The sequence below is a fragment of the Falco naumanni genome, chromosome 18 (genome assembly GCF_017639655.2).
Source record: "Falco naumanni isolate bFalNau1 chromosome 18, bFalNau1.pat, whole genome shotgun sequence".
NCBI classification, from domain to species: domain Eukaryota; kingdom Metazoa; phylum Chordata; class Aves; order Falconiformes; family Falconidae; genus Falco; species Falco naumanni.
Genome location: NC_054071.1, coordinates 5,921,571 through 5,942,436, shown reverse-complemented (window position 1 = coordinate 5,942,436; position 20,866 = coordinate 5,921,571). Strand labels below are relative to the sequence as shown.

Genomic DNA, 20,866 nt, shown 5'->3' with positions numbered 1-20,866 from the left:
TCTGGGAGACATCTGTGTCTTTGGTGCTAGCTGAACAGAGGTGCGTCTATGGAGTGAGGATGTATGGCATGAAGATAGCAAAGCTATTCCCAGGCTGCTGATGGCCAGAGGGATGCTCAGTTTGTACCTAAGCGTGGATGAATTGGATATATCCCCAGCCTGAATAGCTTGACCACAGGTAGTATTGAAGGAGCTGGCTGAGAAGACCTCTGGTCCCACCCGTTCTGGAGTTCTCTAGACCTTGCAGTGCTGAAGAAGCCCCAGAGATGTACGTGTGTGTGTGTGTGTGTGCTGAGTTTAGGTTTGTCACACTTGAAGAAGGCTGTCTTGGAAAACCAGGGCAGACTGTTGGGTGCGACATCCCACCTGTTCCAGCCTATTCTGAGCTCTCCATCCAAGATGTTTCCTGCAGGTGACAGATGAGAATGACTCCTGGTAGCACCTTCCCACCACATCTTCTCTACGACGCGCTGTCTGGGCAAGAGCAACTTCATAATGAGAACGCTATTACTTTAAACGGTAAGGGCCGAATCCTTCACCCCCTTCCTTACCCTGCTGCAGCTTTATTCTGAACCTTCCAGAAATGCAACTGTGTCTAAAATGAAGTCAGTAACCAAAAAGCGTGTTTCAAAGTGTTGGGATGGGTTTGGTGGGGATGGAGGGCGGGGCGGTGGGGAGAGGCTTGGGCTGACGGCCAGCCGGAGATAGCTTCCACTCGTGAAGCTGTTCAGCTCAAAACGCTGTGTGAGCCTGGACTGTTTGGTCGTCCGGTTTGTTAGCGACGGTGGTGGGTGCTTGTGTAACTTCGGAGGTGTCGCTGCTGCCCTCGGGTAGAAGGTGGCACAAGCAGCGCGATGTTTCAGGCAGCACTCGGCGAGAAGGCCGATGTAACTGCTTTGTGTGCACGTTGGGGATCAGTGGAGAAAGAGAGTCATTTAGGTTGGAAAAGACCTGTGAGATCTCCAAGTCTGACCGTTAACCCAGCACAGCCAAGTCCATCACTAAACCGTGTCCCCAGGCACCACGTCTACGTGGTTTTTAAAGACCCGCAGGGATGGTGTCCCCACCACCTCCCTGGGCAGCCGGTTCCGGTGCTCGGCCACCCTTTTGGTGAAGAAATGTTTCCCGACACCCAACCTAACCCTCCCCTGGCACAACCTGAGGCTGCTCCCTCTTGTCCTGTCCCTTGTTACCTGGGAGCAGAGACCGACCCCCCCTGCCTACAGCCCCCTGCCAGGCAGCTGTAGGGAGCGATCGGGTCCCCCCTGAGCCCCCTCCTCTCCAGGCCGAACACCCCCAGCTGCTCCTTTGTGAGACTTGTTGGGGTTTTTTTTACCCTTCAGATAGGTATATTTGAGGCCAGTACCGTGAAAAACTGTGTGCTTAAAAGCATTGTTAACATACGGAAGATGTTGCAGAAATGCCCATGAAATTATTTGTGGACGGGAGATGTTTTTATATGCGAAAATTTACATCTGGGTCTGCCCAAAGCATCGGAAGGTGGTTCAGTGACAGCGAGTGCATTGGTGGGGGCAGATGTGAAGGCTACAGCCTGTCGGTTCAGTAATCTGTGGTGTATGCGCACTGCGAGCTGGCGCTCTATAAATAACAATCTTAGTATTTGGCTGTAAAATCTCCTCTTTGCTACATTTACCATCCGTCCTCTTGCGTTCGTGTGACTTATGGCTGTGCATAAGTAGCTGAATGATGAGCCACCGCTCCCGTAGCCATTCAGCAGGACCTCAAGGACCTTCAGAGGCAAACCACACAAGCTGGCGAGGGCATCTTTTTGGGTTTTTTACCTTCTCTTTAATGACGTACCACAAAAAAAATGCAAGTTGAAATATATTTTTCTCCAAATATATATATTTATATAATATATAATCTTAGTTAACTCAAGTATATACATTGTATAATAAATAATGCTTATAAAAAGACAAATTTTCTGAATATAAAATAAAAAAAAATCGACCTCTACAACTTTATACAAAACTTTGGATACAGCAGATTGATGGAAAAAGATCTTCCATTCAGTGCTAGAATACCTGGCTACAGTAAAATAATTACAAGGCAATAAATGTTCTATTTAATATTAAATACCTTTTCTTGATTAAAAAAACAAACAAACAAACAAAAAAGGGATTTTGTTTAAAGTCAGATACTTGGGAGTCTTTCCAGACACAGAATTTAATATATACTTTTAAATAGAATGCATATCAGAAGACGGCTTATTTCTGGATCGGGGAGGTTTCTTAGAGCTCTGCTGTGATCTTTAATTTTAGAAAGCGGATGCCTCACGGGCTGCACGAACCCAGGAGCTCTTCGTCATGCTCAGCAAAGGAGGGACCGAGAATTTTGCTCAGATTCTCTCCAGCCGGAGGTACGAGTGACGTGGCCGTATCCTGCGCTCCACGTGAGGGGCCTGTCACCCATGTTATTGCTCTTTGCAGTGCCCCGTACTGCTCTTTCCCATGGACGAAAAAGTGGGTGCAGCAGAAGACACAGCTTTACCGGTTTGGATGTGTTTCTGTGTAAAATCGCTGATGCATGAGAAGTGCTGTTGGTACGTGGTTATCGGTCCTCATTGTCAGTGGAGGAGCCCACCAGGGTGGAGAGAATATTTTTTTTTTTAATTTCAAAGGCCAGTGTGTCCTGAAAACATGAACCCAGAACGAGGGGGCGTGTGGTCAAGGAGGGGGATGTGGCCTGGGGAGCAGGTGGAAGGATGAACGCTGATTCTTCTGCACTGAGATGGGCCGTGGGATGTGTGTGGCTACACCTGGGCCCAAATCCCTGCTGACGGCACGGGGCCTCTGTGCTTGATGTGGGCCCTTTGTGAAGGATTAGCTGCTGACTTGAGAAATCCAACGGGAAGGAAAAGGTCTGCCTGGGATCGTGCTGTTGGGTGAAGGTTTCCCTTCCCCGTCCACCCTTGCCTCTCTTGCTGGATGGTTTAAGCAAGTTTGTCTGATGGGGGGAGGCTGATGAGATGGCTTGAACCGGAACTTCTCCTTGTCACGGCTTCTCTCCCCGTCTGTTACCGATGCTCAGAGCTGCTGTAGCAGCTGGCTCGGCGGGTACCCTGTCGCCAGGGAAATGCTCTGAGCTCTCTCTGGGATATAAATCATGTTAGGGAACACTTAGTAAATAGGTGCATCAACTGGGTGGATCTGCCCAGATCCGTAACAATCTTGGGCAGCTGCACGGCGAGGAGGCTGCCGGAGTAGTGCTGCGTCTGCCTGCGCTCCGCTGGTGCCCTGGGCTCTGCTTCCCTGCCATCCTCGGGGCGATTCTAGGAGCTGATCCGGAGCTATGGGGAGTGGGGAGGGCAAAGGGAGGTGAAGGGAGAGACTGGCTGTAAGGCTCTGTTGGCGTGCTCAAACAGGTTTGTTTCTCCAACTTCATCTCCTTGGAGCGGCAGGGAAGGAACGTGGCTGGTGTGGGGAGCTGGCTCCTGCTCACCACAGCTGCTGGGACCAGGATGGCCATGCCAGCAGGCAGAGGAGCCTGTATTTGCTCACTTTTCACTGTGTAAAATTGATTTCCACCTCAACCCCCCGTATTAGCATCTACATGGGCCAGACCTCTGGCGGAGGACGGAGCCGGAGCTCTGTGCGTGCTGTGCTGGCAGCGCAGTGACTGGTGTGCCGTGCCTCGCTTGGGCTCCTGCTATCCCCGCTTCTCCCCAGACCGCCTGCCATGCCAAACAGCCTGAGAGAAGTCAGCAGGTCGGTGCCGTGCCGTGTCTGCCGTGCCAGGTCCAGCCTCGGGCTGCCGTGCGTGGGTGGGATGCCGGAAGCCTCTGCGGCGCTGGTGCTGGCTGTGGGAGGGTGTCTGCCCTGGCCACGGGCATCCAGATTTTTTTTGTGCCATCCTCTGAAGCGTGAGGCCACCACGTGGGGGCTGGTCACAGGGTTGATGGACCCTTTGGCCCTACTCTGGAGCAACCTCCCATCAGCTGGAGACCTACCTGCGTTTACTTGCAAGTGTGGACGTCGTAGACACGTATGCACTCCTGGCAGCTCACATAGCAGCACCAGTGGAAGATGCAGTGACACTTCTCCTTCCGCTTCTCAGTCCTGGTGTTGTGGCCACGACCGCAGCACAGCAGATCGCAACCATCAATCCCGTGGGAGGTGACATTGCATGTTCTGTCCCTGGTCCCAAAGGAGCCCGTCTCTGGGTTGGGCTCACAAAAATTGGGGGAGTTCTCGTAGTAGACCAGATCCCGCTCCGTTGGCGGCTTGAAAAGAGCGTACTTGGCCCTAAGAGTTTCTACCCATCCCCGAGATTCTCGGTGCTTTTCAACCACCATCTCAGAGGCGCTGTCGTATTTATCCTTCAGGTAGTCACCAATGGCCCGAAAATCGGGCTGGGCCCACCAGCAGGTCTTGACCTCGCAGCTTCCCGAGAGACCGTGGCACTTACACTTCAGGTGCATGTGGTCCAGGATGGTCTGTCGGGGGGAGAGAGAGCGAGGTGGTCAGCAGCAGTTTATGATGCCCAGCGCTTGCTTTCAGCCACGTGCCCTCGCTACCTGGGTGTAAATGTCTGATCTGAGCTTGGTCTGGGAAGCGCAGGCCAGCTGTAAATGCAGGGGGGCTTCGGGGTGTGGCGGAACCATCTCTAGACAGACCCGGTGCTAGAAGAACGCGACTGAGGTGGGCAGCTGCTCCAACCACCCTTCCAACCCAATCTCATCTAATCCCAAGGTCTGATCCCTTCAGTGGGGCCCTCCCTGTTGAGTGCGTGGGCAATCGGAGCCCACGGAATTTGCAGGTTGGAGGATGTCTCCCACACGTGGATGCAGACTGATCCCCTCTTCCCAACTTTGCTGACAACCCTCCGTTTTATGGCCCAAGCCCGTTTGCACTAGCAAGTAAATGAACTCGTGAATCTAAGGACATGGTGCTTTCCCTTCCCCAGCAACCTCCTCTGTGCCTGAGCAAAATAATCACCGATTTTTGTTAAAGTTACTAGAGTTTGCGGTGATTTTTTTACAGGAGGCTGTCAGTTGTTAACAAGTCCAAGCTTCTACCCTTCCACTGCTGCCGTATGGAAAAGGGGCGTCTGGTGTTTGCTTCAGGCGCTGTTCGAAAGGTCTTGCTGTGACCTGGCTACAGTGCGCTGGCTTTGCAAATGACCTGGAGCGGGCGGTGGCCCAGGTATCTGCTGGCAGCCAGAACGGAATAGAGTATTTCGGTTGGAAGGGACCGATGACTGTCACCTCGTCCCACAAATCACGGGGCAGGGCACTGTTGGAATGGGGAGCGTGCAGGAAGGATAGCTTGGGAGGAGAGTCCCCGTTGCTGTTGACCTGGGTGCTCGGGCGGTTGGGTTGGGTTTGTACGTGCTGCCTGGGGAGATGTTTGAGCTGGAAGCAAGGCATGGTTTAGCGATTCTTAACCCCCACCCGTCTGTTTGTTGAGAGTGGAAATGCTGTGGCCTGGAAAATAATCCTAGAAAGCTCCCGCCCGGGCATTGTGGGGGCCCCGTTACCTCGGGGGGGCCACGCTGGGCTGCCCACACAGGCGTGGATGACCAGCCCCGGAGCCAGCGGGCACTCACCGTCCTGCCAGCCTCATTGTTGTGTCTGTTCATGGCCGAGCGGGCGTCCGGCCGGTTCTCTCGGGCATCTGCGAATTCGCGGGACACCAGCACACCAAAGTCGGCATCCTCGCTGCATCCCCCCCATTTCCAGCCATCTCCTGGAGGTCCTTTGTGATGGGAGTCACAGCCGCAGATCGTGGACGTGCCCTCGGCGCAGGAGCGGGTTACGGCAAAGGCCACCCCTGCCGACGCGATGGCGTGGACGAAGGCAGATTCTCGCGTGGCTGGGAATAGACAGAGAATGGGATTATCAGTCAACATAACACTTCTGGTTTCCTGCCCAACCTCCTTCAGCATCATCTCATTAAAAAGCAAAAAGTTATTAATCTTTTAATGAAGGCTTTTTGGATCAGGTGCTGCTGGCATCGCCTTTGGACGTGGGCGGGCAGGGGTGGGTGAGTCTGCTGGCTCAGACCAGCGATGACCTTGGAGACCATCCCCTCTTCCAGAGCAGGAGCCGTGAACCGTCTTCTCAGCTGCCCCATGCGTCCCTCACCTGCTCTTGCCTCGTGCCCTGGGGAAGCCTTCGTTGCAGCAGGTCTTGCTCCTTGGCCTGCAGTCTCCTCCACGGAGGTGGGCTCTGGCTTCCCAAAATCAGGCACCTCAGGCTGAGCTAATTTCAGGCCACGCAGGCAATGATGGAGGCAGCTCATGGGTATGTGCCAACTGCCGAAACGCCCATCTGTCCTCTGCTGCGGCGTGGGGAGCTTGGATCCAAGTGCCAAACGTGATCCTGACCCAGAGCTGCTCTCTCTGCCGGTGGCACCGTGCTGTGGTTTTCACTTTCTTTTAATTCAGACTCTTCGCTCCTTGCCCTTCCCACCTCCGATATGCCAGCAGAGATCCAGCCTCTACCTACAGAGCTTTTCCTTGGATATCTTTCCGCCAGCAGCTTACACTGGGACCAGTGGGGGCTACAAGCCACCGGTTGAAGATCACTGCTCCAACTGGAGTGTTTCAGCCTGACAAAGGCTATTTGGGTGGCCTGTGATCTAAAGCAGATCAGATTAGAGAGCTAGTGAGCCCTTCTGGCCTCGGACCAGGACAGCTCGGGGGCAGAGGGGGAGGACACGAGCCACTCTCCTTGCTGATGTGCCTTTGCTTTCCGTCCTGGGGAGGGGGTGAAAAGCGTTGGGCACGGGGTGGAGAGTCGTGGCACGTTCTGCAGGTCTGTGAGTCCCTGCACAGGGCGCGGATGCCAGGACAGGAGCTGAGCCGGGGCTGGCACTGCTGCGGCTGGGCAGAGGCGCGATGCAGGCCAGCCCGGGGGGCTGCACCCCTCTGCAGCTGCCCCCCAGCACCCCACGTCTGCCCCACGCTCTCCGCGCGGTGCCGGGGCGGGGGGGCAGCGAGCTGCACACACAAACGCCTTGCCTTGAAATTCTCCCCCGGGTCTGGGCGAGGAGCCGGGAGAATTTCCCAGAGATGAAATGCGGGAGCAGCGTTCCCAGAACCAGGGGAGGGGCTGGCGAGGGAGGATTAGAGCCGTCTTGACAGTGCACCACTGCGACTGTCTCCCAGCCAGGCCCGTTACCTGCTGGGACACTCAATTTGCCATTGTTCCCGCGGTGTCACACTGTATTACCAGCATAATGCAGAATGTTTCCGCCGGCCAGCGTACCCACGGCACAGAGCACTGGCATTCCCCAGGAGCACCTCGTAGCAACGGGGCAATGTTCCCCTGTCCTGCCGTCACCCTCCAATCCCGCCAGCCCGGCTGGGAAATCCCTATTGATGGCGCTCCCCAGCCCCCCGCCACCGGATCAGAATGGCTAAAGGGCGTGTGAATGCTGCAGCGATTTGAAATGACTGCGGCGCTGGGATGGTATCGCTCGCCCTGCCTCACAGTAGGGGAGGAAGCTTAGCTCTTTCTCATCGGTATAAGCTTATTTTTCTCTCTCCCTCTCTCCTTTCCCTCCCCCTCCCTTTAAGCTGCTGAGTTTATATCAAGACGGCCCCTGATCCCACACACCCCTGTTTAGATGCAAATGACTGCAAGTGTCATGGCTGAGAAAAGCCATGGGTTATCTCGGTGCGGGTCTGCCTTTTCACAGTTCGTGTCAGGGGCTTAGCCGAGCACACAAGGACCCCCAAAGGCAGCCCAGGCCCAGCTGCCTGTCCTGCACCTGGCCCCGCTGCCGTCACGCTCCTGGCAGCCATGCACCACGAGATGCTGCGCAGGCCGGGACCCGAGCAGGGCGGAGGGGGACCTTCCTGAGAGCCAGCGGCGTCTTCCCGCAGAGGGAGACCGAGTGAAGGGCGGCTGCGGTGTGAGGAGGCGGCGGGGGAAGAGTGGTTCCCCCGCCACCTCGGACGTGGGGAAACGTATGCGCTGGCCAAGGCTCCTGCCAAACTCGCTCCTGCAGATCCAGTCCTGCCTGTGGCTCAGAGACCTCTTCCCTGTCCCGGGAGTTGGGCTGCAGACGCCTGTGGGGTCTTCCTGCCTCGTGCGCTCTTCCTGGGTGCTGTGCTTTAACCAAAGTGATGGACTTTATCCCCAACCAGAGAACGGCCATCACTCGCCCTCCCGGAGCAGCAGCAACTCACCTGGCTGTTGGCTCAGCCTTGGCTTTGGGGCAGGACTTGGCTGGAAGAGATACTGGCTTTTAGTAGGAACTGACCTTATTTTAAAAAGAAAAAGGAAGGAGAAGAGAGAGGGGGAAAAGCAGGTTTTTCTTCCCTCCTTGTCCCAGACTGCACACCTGCAGTATAAATCATCTCGGGGAATTTGCTTGTAAAAACATGATCTTACCCCATGTTTTGGGGTTGGTTTTTGGTTGTTGTTTTTTTTTCTTTTTTTTTCTTAGCCCAGGTTAAAAAAAAAAGACATGCAAAAAAGAAAACTTACAGGAAGATAATCAGTGGCCCTAGGAAACCAAAGCCTCGCCAGCTACGGCTGCCACAGGTTTTATGGCAAAAACCTCACGAGGCTGAACTTTGAGTAGAGGCCGTGGGAGGAAATTGGGTCGGTCGAGGCAGAGCCTCAGCCAGGGTCGGTGTTCAGCAGCTCCCAACAGGAGCACTTCAGCTCCCCGGGGCTTTCGCCGTGCTGCCTTCGCTGTTTATTGCTTTGCCATGAATTTGAAGCCACGCAAGAGACTGTGAAAGGAGAGACTGTAGTCATATGGTGACGGGGGGAAGAGAAATGGGATGGGGATGTGATGGGAGGCTGTGGGAAGGCCTGGGGGCAGGAATCCCTTGGGCTGTTTCAGGGAGGGATGCCCTGTGCTTCCACACTGATACCAGTGCTCGTAGCCTGGATGATGTGCCCAGGAGGAACCGGGAGAGGCTTGAACACGGGTGCCGCGGGAGGCTCTGCCCAGCTGAACCACCACAAATGGCTCCGTTGTTTTCCCACACCACATTGCTCTTCAGACTAAGCTCTCCTTGAATGGAAGCAACTGCGATTAACATTTTTGCAGCTCCTTTAAAATGAAATTATCCTCAATTTCCTTTCAGGCTCTATTAGAAATTATTTTCTGTGCTATTGTAGGGAGAACTACACCTTTGAAGTTTTTTTCCAAAATAGCTTAAATCTATCTAAGGGAGCAGTAGAGGAGATTAACCTGAATGTTGCTCTTTGATACTTAAGAGGTGACTTCATCCAGGTAGTTATCCTGGCTTAAATACTGGCTATTTGGGGCTTAGTGTTTAATGTATATTGGCCTAATGCACAGTGCAAGCTGCAAGAGTGATTGTCGTCTTCGTTTGAGTCCTAGTTTGTGGGGCTGCACCCCTCCATGTGTCCTGGAAGTCAACAAGCAGGGAACGCAGCAACAGCTGCCGCAGATGCTCAGGGCTGGGCCAGATGTCAAAAAATGCAGCCAACGCTGATCGTGGGTCTGTGTTCCGGGTTATGGGCTCAAAACTTTTGATTTCTGTTGTTGCTGCATCTAAGGAAGGTGGGACAGCAGCCTGGAGAAGGCGATGCTAGGAAGGCAACTGAAGTGTCCAGTAACCCTATCCACAGCCCCCTCGGCAACGAGCGGCGTTGGTCCCCGGACTCATCACGGCTAACGAGATCTATCGGGGCAGGACAAAAGCCTTTTGGTTGCCCACATTCTCTCTTCCTTCAGCTGAGAAAGCAGTGGCTGAAAGGTGGAGTACTCACGCTGCAGACTGGGAAGCGCAAAGGCTTTCGTAGCATCACTCATTGCTGCGTAGATGGGATGAGTCCCCTCCCGTCTCTGCCGTTAATTTTCAAGGCAGCAGTGAAAAGACATTAACACATTTAAAAAATGTAAATAATAACCACAATCAAATGGGTTGGACTTTGATGTATCACAGTTTGCAGATGATACTGTTTATTTTTAACTGTTCTACTTACAGGTTAGTGAGACATGGGAATAATATATTTTTCAAGATAATTGCCTGGCAGTACTGTCTGGGAGAATATTGATGCATCATGCTTTGATTGGGAAAGTTGTATAACAAATGTGTTCAGTAATTTTCCCCCATCTGTCAGAAGGGTTTCAGAGCTACGGATGATATTTTACTTTGTCAGCTTGAGCGCATGGAAATGTTGAGGCATGTCCACACATGAGGTTTTGCTCTAGTCCCCGCAGCCGAAAGAATCTTAAAATATTCTTCATAAATTCAAAGTTCAGTTTGCTCATTATGGGGAGGGTGGTTCAAATCCCGTTTTTAAGTTGACAGAAATGGTGGTGATAGATTTTCAGTGCCTGAATGCTCTAACAGTTCTTTCACGGTGTGTTTAAAATTTTTATGATAGATTTTAAGAAAATTAAAACTTTCTGATCTTGTAAGCGATGAAGTTTAGGACATGCTTTTATTAGGCAGCAAGTAACAGTGTGGCAAGCCTCGATGACAAGTTACTTGATAGTAAATAGAGCAGCTACCCCAAAAACAGAGGCGAGCTGACTCTCTTGGTCCCTATTAACTCTATTTTATATATTTTTATATATATATATATAATCTCTGTTATATATATATTATATATATAACCCTATTATATCTCTAATATGACTTCACAAACCCGATTTCTGCAAAGAATTGCACTTTAACCCAAATGAGTAATTTTCACATACTATGGATGTTTCAGGAAACTGTACCGTTATTGGAAGGCTGAAACTTGAAAAAAATACCATGAACTGTTTATATGCAGAATATTATAGCTTTATAAGAAGGATTCACCAGGACATGTGCACACTCTAGGAGACTATTGGGAAATACTCTAATGTCCCGGCTTTCAGCCCTAATTTCTCCAATTTCTTAAAGGCTGTACCATAGGTTTCCCATTTCCAAACTGTCACTGGGAAGAATATTTTATTTTCAATAACAGGCTTCCCTGGGCTGCAGAGACTCAGTGCATGCCCATGCCCATGAAGCCAGGCTTTGGAGATGGTTTTGGTTGCGTTTGAAGCTGTGACACCAAGACGTTACCTGTGGGTGTCCCTTGTGCCAAACTCCACCTGGAGTCAACAAAATCCACGGGATGGGGTAGGAAGGAGAGAACAGGAGTTTTTTATCCACCTTTTGGTTCAGTTTCATGGGATGCTAAGGGCTTGGTTTGCTAACTGGTCATCTGAGATGTGGGATTATCTGGCACCTGAGTCCTGCACAGCACCCTCCTTTCAGGCCGTATTTGACTGCAGGCTGGTGGTGCTGGTGCCCAGCTGGCTTGGGGCCCAGCATCGCCCTTTTCCCCGTGTCATGCCCAGCCTGTGACCTCACTGGACATCCCACTTTATTGTGCCTCATCAATGCGCTTCCAGTGTACCTGATCCATGCCAGTGGGTCTAGGAAGGTGGTCTTTCAGGAGGAGGTATGAAGAGTAGCACGCATGCGTGTTTGGGGAGAGAAAACGCATTTATTCTCCGTCTTTTTGTTCCCAGCCCTGACTTTTGGAGCTCATCTGTGAAAAGATGTTCGGCTAAGCCTGATCAGGACCATGGATTTCAACCATGGCTTCTCACTGGTGGGGAGACTTCCTCCTACTGGCCTCCTGGGGTAGGCAGTGGGCTTCAAAGGGATTGCCTTGACCCCAAGGAATTTGACCCCAACCCCTGTCCTTTCTGCTGGACCTTGTTGTTTGGAAGCGCTGATGTGTGCCCTGTGCAGGGATGATGGAGCCCGTGATTCCAGAACATGTGAACATGCATGGGGCTGGACCTTCCCCTTCCTGTACCTTATCCTACCTGACCTTAGTGATTGCTTGTGGGACGGGCACAGACCCCCTCCCTCATCATCCCTTTTGATGTAACACACCGAAAATACTGGAAAAAAGGAATCGGAGAAATTAGGGTTGAAGGCTAGGACATCAGGCTCTTCCCCCAGTGTGTTCTTAGTAGGACATTCATGGTGCACCCAAAAGCCAAGTATGTGACAGCTCAACCCACCCTGGTGAACACGTTCCCCTGCAGCTCCCCAGCTTTGCTGTTTACCTTTGTCCAGGACCGGCCCGAAGATGGCCAGGCTGTCATCGATGGTGGTGCAGTTCCAGCGGCGGCCCCGGAACTGGTGCTGGCACTCCTGGATGCCCAGTTTCACCCCTTCGGCCACGCTGGGCATGATCTCAATGTAGTTGCGGCAGAAGCGGAGCTGCTTGGGGACAAGGCCGGGGATGGAGCCGCAGAGGATGGGCTGGGACCCCAGGGAGCTGTACTGCTGACCTAGCGCAAGGGACCTGCAAGGGACAGAGAACAGCGTGAGGGTTGGGGAACCAGCTGGCCCTCGTGGTCCTGCCCCCATCACCATCCCCAGGGGAATCTGATGAGCCAAGGTGGACCAACTTCAGGGAGACAAAGTACTGAAAAGCAGGGATTTCCTAAGAAAACAAGGGACTTCCTACTGAATAGCACTGATGTGGAAAAGGGCTTTCAGGTCCGAAGCTCCCCGGTCCTTTGCAGGCACAGAGGGACTCAGCTGCCTACGTGGAGGCACCAGGAGCCATGCGGTGCACTCCCAAGCATCTGAGACATCCCCGGGTGGCTGGTCGATCTCACAAAGGACCTGCAGGGAGCTGTGTCCAGGGGGAGGCAACGCCTGGAGGCTGGGGCATACCCTGGGGTGTCTCAGCTGTCAGGAGGCACTGAGCTTCTGAATTGCGACCAAGGTGGGAAGTGTCCTGTCCGATGCCGAATCCATCAGCAGAGGGATCGCTGTTTGCTGTTCTGGGGTCGGGCACGTCAACGCCACGTGTCCCAGGCTGTCTGACCACGTGCAGGTGGTCCCAGCAGAGAGCGAACCACCACAGTTCCACCCTGAGAGACATCAGCCTCCAGCTGCGGCTGTGAGTTGGGCAGGTGTGCTAGCTCGCGGCCAAGGTGCCAGAGCGGCTCCGCGCTTCCCGCTCCCACCAAGCGCCGTCTGATGGTGAGGAGGAGCTCAGCCCTGCTGGGAAGACTGGTCAGCTCCAAGAAACGGGAAACAGATGTGAACGACCTTAGCTTCATCCTCCATCCGGCGAGGCCAGTACCGTGGTGAACGGGCGGGACAGCACGCTGCATTTCTCCAGGCACCCCCTCTGGCAGGCAGATGCCAGTCGCAGGGGGCTGGCACGCTGCAAGGGGCTTTCTCCTGCCCGGGTTTGGAAGCGAAGTTCCTACTCAGCGTCAGGATTTGCGGAGCTGTGCCTGCAGCAGCGGTTTCTCACCGAGGCGGTGGCAGAGGGTTGGCCTGGTGCGCTGGCCGTGAGCTCCACGCCACGTCACGCAGGTTAGCTCTGTTGTAGCTCACCAGTGTGAAACCTGGACCAGGTTTTCATCTGGGTGAGCAGTTTGATCCCCTCAGGGAGCCTGCGGAAGGCAGCAGTGCATCGAGAGTAAGGGCTGGGACTTCTGAGTAGAAAGTTCTGAGGACCCAGCCTCCCAATCAACCACAGACTCGGTCAAATCCCTTCTTTAAACTCCTGAGCCATCTCACAACAGACTTCCCTGCCTGGAAGGCCTGACGGGGGATGTGCGGTCAGTTTTGGCCCATCCGTTTTGAGGCTGGAATGGTGATCTGTTGCGTGAGAGAGGCCCCTGGGGAGGCTGGAGGCTGCTCTTGGTTGCATGTGGTCGTGCACCCAGCTGGTGAGGTTGCTTGCCCACATACAGGAATCCATCTGCTTTTGATGACCTGTTCCAAGCTTTCCCACCTTTCCTTTCCTTCCTCTTTCGCAAGGTCTCCATCATTCCCAAGTGCCTGCTCTAAATTGTCCTTGGCGATGGCTGAGAGCACTTTCCCTCCAGTCATCACCTAATCTTTGTTCTCATGTCAATGAACTTGTGATTTCCCCACTGCTGATCCTTCTTAGACAGACATAAAAAATCTCATTCTTCTTGGCCCATCATCCCCATCTCCCCAGAAGTCCTGGGAAGGCACTGTCACAGGTCAGGGCACTGTGGCTAAGGTGCCGCAGCTCTGCTCTAACCTCCCGGGTCCCATTGGCTGATGATTTCTCTATATAGTGGCTGAGATGTGAAGATGAAACAAAACCCATTTGAAATCCAGATCTGAGATCCCAGGGGCACATCTTGGCTCTGCATGGCTCTAACGTAAATACCACAGGAGCTCATGGGGAGGAAGCAAGCACGTTAGGAAAGGAAGTATCACAGGGTGAATTTGGGATAGATGGAGGACATGGACAATTTTTAAAGCACAATCCACAACTCCAAGACTGGCAGCTGTGGGAGTGACAGACCCTACATGTATGCTTTTGATGCTGGCGCCCTTCCTTGCTGCCTGAGCCTACGTCTCTCTAGCTCCCATCACGTCAAAGGGAAATAGTCGTTTCATACCCCTGCTCCACTTTCCCCACGGAAGGTGACAGATGCATTTTCCCAGCATTAGCGCACAAGCCAGACATTTTGCAGGCTCAAGGGCAGGAGCCATAAAAGCCAGACAGCTCTGCTGGGCTGGGAGACTCCCTTTCATCGCTGTGTGTACACGTGTGAGCAGACAGATGTGCACATAAAGGTGGGCTTTTGTGTGTGCGTGCGAGTGCAGTGCACAACACAAGGAGCATGAGTGCCTATGGCAAACGCATGGGAAATCCCTTTTCTCTTTCTCTGCTTAATCCCTTAAATCTCTCAGGAGTCCCGACACTGTCTGTCAGGCCAGGGACTCCTTTTGTTCCCATCTGATAGTGCTAGACATAGCAGAGCTGTGGATCCAGCAGTCCCGAGTTGACACTCTGTGGTTCCTATCGCTGTGGGACAAACTTTTGAAGCCCGGGGAGTAAATGGTCTTGTGCAGATCCTCTCTCTGCAGTTACTGGCAGGTATATCCTTGCATCCTTGAAGAGCTGACTCATGTCTTCCCATTGCCTCAGCATGGAAGATGCTGTGCCCACCCTCTCAGTGTCATTCTTCCTACAGAGATGGCCAGCAAACTCATCTTCTACTTGGGCTACGGGTTAGAAAGACACATGGTATCAAGAAAAATCAGACCTAGCAGTATTTGAAAGTAGCAGGATCTGGCCAGGTGAGAACTGTGCCAAAGCATATGAAAAGGAGTTTTTACGATGAGCGCTATGGAAAGTTTCCTGCTGGCAGGAGCAAAAGCTGCTAGGACATTTCTTCTTTCCTCTCTGCAGAAGAATGGAAGCTGCATCGCTTGGAGCGCTCGGGACTGGACGGCACGGGCTGTCTGTCCGAGCTGGGTCAGACCAGCCAAAGACAAACCTTGGTGAGCCACCTCTGCAGAACAGGAGGACTGAAGCCCTTGCTGGGGGTGATGCCCCGCCTGGCTGCTGTCTGGGAAGAAAGAAGCTTCTTGGAACAAGATGTGTTCATCCTCTGCTGTGTGTGCAGGGCACGGTGAAGGCTGACCCAAAGGGTTTGCTCACATGTGTTTCACATTCCAGTTTCATGATTTAAAAAAAAAAAAAAAAAGGAAAGTGAATTGCCAGGGGGGGGGACCAGCTTCCTGGGAAACAACCTGCTGTGTTTACCCCTTTCCCTTTCTCCCAAATCCCATAAGCCTGTTGCCACCTTTAGTGAGTCCTGGGAGCCCAGCTGGACTGTCAGGAACCCTTTTTTCCCCTGTCTCAGCCCTGGAAAATATTGTCATTTGTGTGAGGGCTGTACTACAGCCTTCAATGAGCTCCAAAGTGGGGCAGCATCTGTGCTTGCTGTCGCTGCCCGAGGTCAGCGTCGCAGCTTTTTACTTGAAATGCAGGGAGAAAACTTCTGGGATGTGCTGCTAAGGGAGTGTTTTCTAGCTGTAAACTCAGCAACTGAAAGCAGATGAATCTGAAAAGCAATTTTTCTTTTTTCCCCACTATATTGAGGACAACACCAGCCCTGTGGCAGCTGGGCAGGAAAGCTCTGGCTGCAGAGCTGCATGTCTCCACGGATGGGTCTTGTGCCATGGAGCTGGGCACACCCTGCATTGCCGCTTTCCCTTGCCTCTCCTGAGGGATCACCCACATAAATGTAGAGATGCTCTAGAGCTCCAGTACCTTGCTGTGCCATTTCCCTTGACAAAATTGTTAGAAAGAGCTTGTATTTTCATCCCGGGAGCCTCCAGCGCAGAAATCCACGGCTGGCAGCACTGCACGGAGGATGCTGCTGGCTGTGGTGACTCTGGCGATGGAGGCAGGTCACAGCAACTGCTGTGCCTGGGGGACGGGCAGGTTAGTCAGCACCACACGCTCACACACGCAGAGTTCCTTCAGCTCCCTCCTGCCCCGGAGCCAGAGCAGACCCGTGCAAAGAGCCAGCTCTCCTCAGGGCTCTGCCATGGCTGGGGGGGCACCGCATGTCACCTTCTCTCTTTGTCTCAGCATCAATGAAATAACAACTACTCATCCTCAATGCCTTGAGAGCCATGGCTAGCGACGCTCCCTGAGGGCTCCAAGGACCCAGTAGCAGTGAGGTTCTTTTAAACCATGATATTTCCTCCCGCAGCAGCTCGGGTCGCTGCAGCGTAACGTTCCAAGGCAGACGTCCGTGCCCTCTGCTTTGTTAATGCCCCATATCAATCCCTGCGATTCTTGTAACGAACTGGGAAAACTATGAATCAGCAGGAGAAAACCAGGTCACAGTTCAGATCTTGTTCGCTACCCGCTGTCTTGGAGAAAACCTTTGTCTGCCTGGAGGGTTTTTTATTGTACTATTTTTAGACATATTTGGCATTTTCCAATTCTGGGCCGCGTTGTGCTTAAAGTGGGCAATTGTACAGGCTGGCATACCACTGCTTTACAGCGCGGAGTGGCCCAGGGGTGACACATTGAAAGGCACATTGGGAGCCAGGAGTTTTCATGCTGGCTCTTTCTCTTCATTTAGTGCTAGATAAGCCCTTCCCAGCTCCCACCAATTTTGCCCTTTCCCCCTTTTTAGCAGAGGCATCATCACACGTTTGCTTTTCAGGTAGGTAAAGGGCTGTGCAAAATCACTGCAAGCAGAGGTGCGTGATGAATAAAACCTTTCAGGAGAGCCAGACCCTGCTGGGTTTTGTTACGGTACATTTTGAACCGTCTAGTTCAGCCTGATGCAACGCTCCAAGAGTTGTTACCAAGTGGCCGGCATTCATTTTGAGCTCAGAGGTGGGGAATCTCGCCCCAGCCCTGACAGAGGTGCCCTTAGACACAAAGTGCCTCCAGCTGCTAACGCTGTTCTGCTGTCTGGCCTTTCAGGGGGTATTGTGTCTGGTATAATATTCATATCTTTTAATTCTTGTAATTTGCTGACTGCAGCTCTTTGTGAACAGGGTAAGACACAAATACTTGGGTTTGTCTGAAGATCAAGAGCAGCAAGAGGGAAATTTTTGCAAGTCAAAGCATGCAATATATATGCACATATGAGCTTGAGAAATGCCAGGTCTTGACTGAATATGGAGAACAGAAAAAAAAAGATGACAGAATTCAAATAAGAAACATTGCAGTTTACTAGAGAACGGGACAGCTTTAATGAATCCCACGCCTTTGCTCATAAATCACCCCCCATTTAACCTCTACTGAACGTGTCCTGAGCTGTGAGCTTTTCTGTAGAGCGGGCACTTGTGCCCTGCTATGAGACACCACCGACACCACAGACTCTCCGCCAAACCTTGCAATCACTGGTGGCCTCCGCAAAACAGACAGGAACGTCATATTTTTAAAAAAGGGGTTCAAGTGCCTAAGCATTAGAGGCTGATCCCCCAGGCAAGGGCAAGTCCCAAGGGAATGAGCGTGGATGTAGGGTTTTTCTGTATTACTGCCCTGGAAAGTCTACAGGCTTTACACAACGGTGTGATGTGACCTCCTGAACAAGAGAGCATTTTTTTTTTCCCAGCTGGTGTGTTTGAAAATTCCCTCATTAAATAGCATGTATGAACGGTGTGATCTGCACAGAATTCAGCAGCCCACAAGGCCAGATTCTGCCCAGTTAAGATTCTCCCTTAATTTATTCACACCTAAGGGCTAGAAGCCTTTCTAAAACCTCACAAAGGCAGAAGTTCACCTAGGAATCACTCCCAAACCTGTGGCTGCTTAGCAATAGGTTAAGCATCCCTGAGAGCTCTCCCAGAGGGACAGCTCAGGGTATTTCAATTCCTTTCGGTCCTGGGTGATTTTTATTTATTTATTGCCCGTGCAGCCTGGTGGTGCCTCCCTCCATGGGCTGTGTCCCCTACACCTGCAGAGCCCTCTTCCAGCAACCTCTTCTAGGAGGACTTGATCCTTCCTCCAAGCACCACGGGACAGGGAGACGTCCACGGTGGTGGGGACCACGGGAGGAACCCGCAAAGGTGGCCAGCCTGCGCGGGTTGGGAGCACATAGCACCAGCTGGTTAGAAATTTGGCAACCTGCTCCATTCACAGAGAAGTGTTGTGTTTCCAGAGGGAAACAAGGAGAAAGCAGTTAATGAATGGCTCCTCCACTCCGTGTACGAGGGCTGGGCAGCGTGTTCCCTGCCTACAATCCCAGCTGAAGGGAGAGGGGCCATTAATGCATGAGCTTTGCTTTTGAGATATCAGAATGATGAATGATTTCTCAGGTATTCCTAAAAAATGAATGCTACAAAAAACCACCGAAGAGGATGCTGTTTAGGGCCTGAGGAACCAGAGGGAGAGGCTAGTGTTGTTTCTTTTAACTTCCAATCAATGCTGATGTTGAAGTAACTATTGAAACACACCCAAGGCTAAAATCTGCATTAAGTCAAATGAAAAGCCCCGTATCTGCACACAGGGGAAGCTGTTCTTTGTAAACAAAGATATTTTTTTGTGTTGGCTAGATACCAGATCATCTGCTTATTCTGGGTTGATAATCTCATTTCCCTATGACCTATCACTGCAGGCAAGGAGGCAGCAGGGTGCAATAAAGCCATTCTCACAAGTGATGGTGCACCACCAAAGGAACACGTGGCAACGGGCACTGGTTTAGGGGCCTCTCAAAGTCACTGTTTCAGTCAAGAAGGAATTGAAAGCCCCCTGGTAGCCCGCTGTGACTCCTGCTGCGTGCAGCGTGTGGGCAGGTTGGTGCTGGAGTCTGCAGCAGCCGATCACTCTGACCTCGCCCCTGGGCTTGCTGTGAGCAGGTTCCCACTCCCCCCATCAACCGTGTTGTTTGGAACCGGTGTCCAAACAATGACATATCTTCTGCAAGAGATGGAGGGATTGGGTCCTGCTAAGTGTGAACAACTGTCAAATCGCAGGGAAGCACCAGTGAAGTGGGGACTGTCATCTGCTGATGTTACGTCAATGGAAAACTGGCGTTGGGAAAGCCTGAGCTGCAGAACACCGGCTCAAGCCCCTGGGATCTGCTGACAGAGACAGAGGAGGACAAACAGACTCCTCAGTGTGGTCTGTGTCCTAGGAGCTACTGCCGCTTCTCGGGAAGTGATGCCGTGCACGCTGGATGATCTGGGTGACGAGATGGGTGCAAGGGCTGGGACATGCTGGGTGCTGTTACCCAGAGTCGGGATTTCAGAAAACACGGATTTCTTTAACTTTCCTCCTAACCTGAGCGTGACAGACACTGAATTGACAGCACCTCCCGTTCTCCCTCTCACTGGGAACAAGTTCACTTCTCCACTTCAAACTCCCAGTGGCTGTAACCCAGATTTCCTGGGTAACTGGCGGGGAAAAGCAGGCACCCATGGGGCACAGTTCATCTAGTCCATACGGAGGTACCACACTCTGGAAGAGCTCCATGGAGAACTAGGGAAGGACTGCTCAGATGAGGTCCCCTGAACCTGCCCTGGAGTCCCAGGCAGTGCAGTGCGCATGGGCTTTGCTGGGTGAAGGCCAAGGAGAGAGAATGACCAAGGGCTGACCGCCAAGGTCTGACCAAGGGCAAAAGGTTTGCGGTGAGATTTTTGCCATGTCAACTGAATTAAATCTTCTTGTTTTATTCCTTTTTCCCCTCCCTTACCTCCTTTTGTCCTGTAGGCATGGCACGAGCTGCACTCCTACGTATGAACTTGCCACCCATCACCCACATCCTGCATCCATTCTGCCGCTATTTTGCACAGTTTTTACAGTACAGGTTGCGACGGGGCTGCAATAAAACAAAACGGGATGTCTCACCTGCCCTCCCTACACAAGACCCAGGTGTTCCCCCGCCACTGACTTTATAGTTTTGGTTTTGCTGAGTTAGTGTTCTGATGATTTAGCAAGTCAAATTGTTTTTGGCTTTGATCAAAAGAGATGCCAGACCTGACACCAGTGAATGGGTGGAGTGGTGCTCGGCAGGGGGGACCAGGTGCTGGCAAAGGGAAGAGAGGTGGAGCAGTAGGCCTGCCCCTTCTGAGAGGGGGAGATTGTTAGATAGACTTTGCTGTATTGGGTACCTTCTCCCTTGGTGGAAATCAGCTGAGTTTGGCTGAAGAAATGTAAACTCCCAAGAGAACACCTAATCTGAACTTCAGCATTCATCTCTTAGGTACAGCAGTTGAATTTGGAACATGGAAAGGTCAGGAATACCTCTTGAAAAGGAAAAAGACAGTGGAGGATGCCAAAGGATAAAGTTCTTCTAGAACGATCTTGGTGGTCACCACCTGGCCGTGGCTGCCTAGCTGCCTGCTGGGGCACTCTGCCTTCCCCTGGCCGTGGCGATGCTGCTCCCCTGCCCCAGCACAGAGGCAGGAGGTAGGAGGAACGGAGATAAGAAGCAGCCAGCTCCAGGACGAGTGGCGAGCCAGAAATGGGCTCTAAGGCATCATAACCCCTGGGCACGGAGCAAACCCGTGGGCAGCAGCCCAGGGCGCTGCTGGTAGAGCTGGTGCCTGGCTTGCAGCTCTCACAAAAGGCCACCCTTTTCCATACGTCTGTCGGGTATAGGAGCACCCACCCAAGGCCGCAGCGCAACTGTGCGATCGGGGGACGTGG

At 52.5% G+C, this 20,866-nt stretch overlaps 1 protein-coding gene across 1 annotated transcript in view; it reads right to left on the bottom strand.

Moving 5' to 3' along the window:
• Positions 1 to 3,965: 3,965 nt before the first annotated feature.
• The window catches only part of WNT3 (Wnt family member 3), a 35,609-nt gene continuing 18,708 nt past the window's right edge, over positions 3,966 to 20,866 (bottom strand). The window contains exons 2-4 of the mRNA XM_040617520.1: positions 12,015 to 12,256; positions 5,569 to 5,834; positions 3,966 to 4,456 (exon numbers count right to left, since the gene is read on the bottom strand). Of these exons, the coding sequence (XP_040473454.1) occupies positions 3,977 to 4,456; positions 5,569 to 5,834; positions 12,015 to 12,256 (988 nt within the window). The 3' untranslated portion in view covers positions 3,966 to 3,976. The remainder of the gene's footprint in view (positions 4,457 to 5,568; positions 5,835 to 12,014; positions 12,257 to 20,866) is intronic.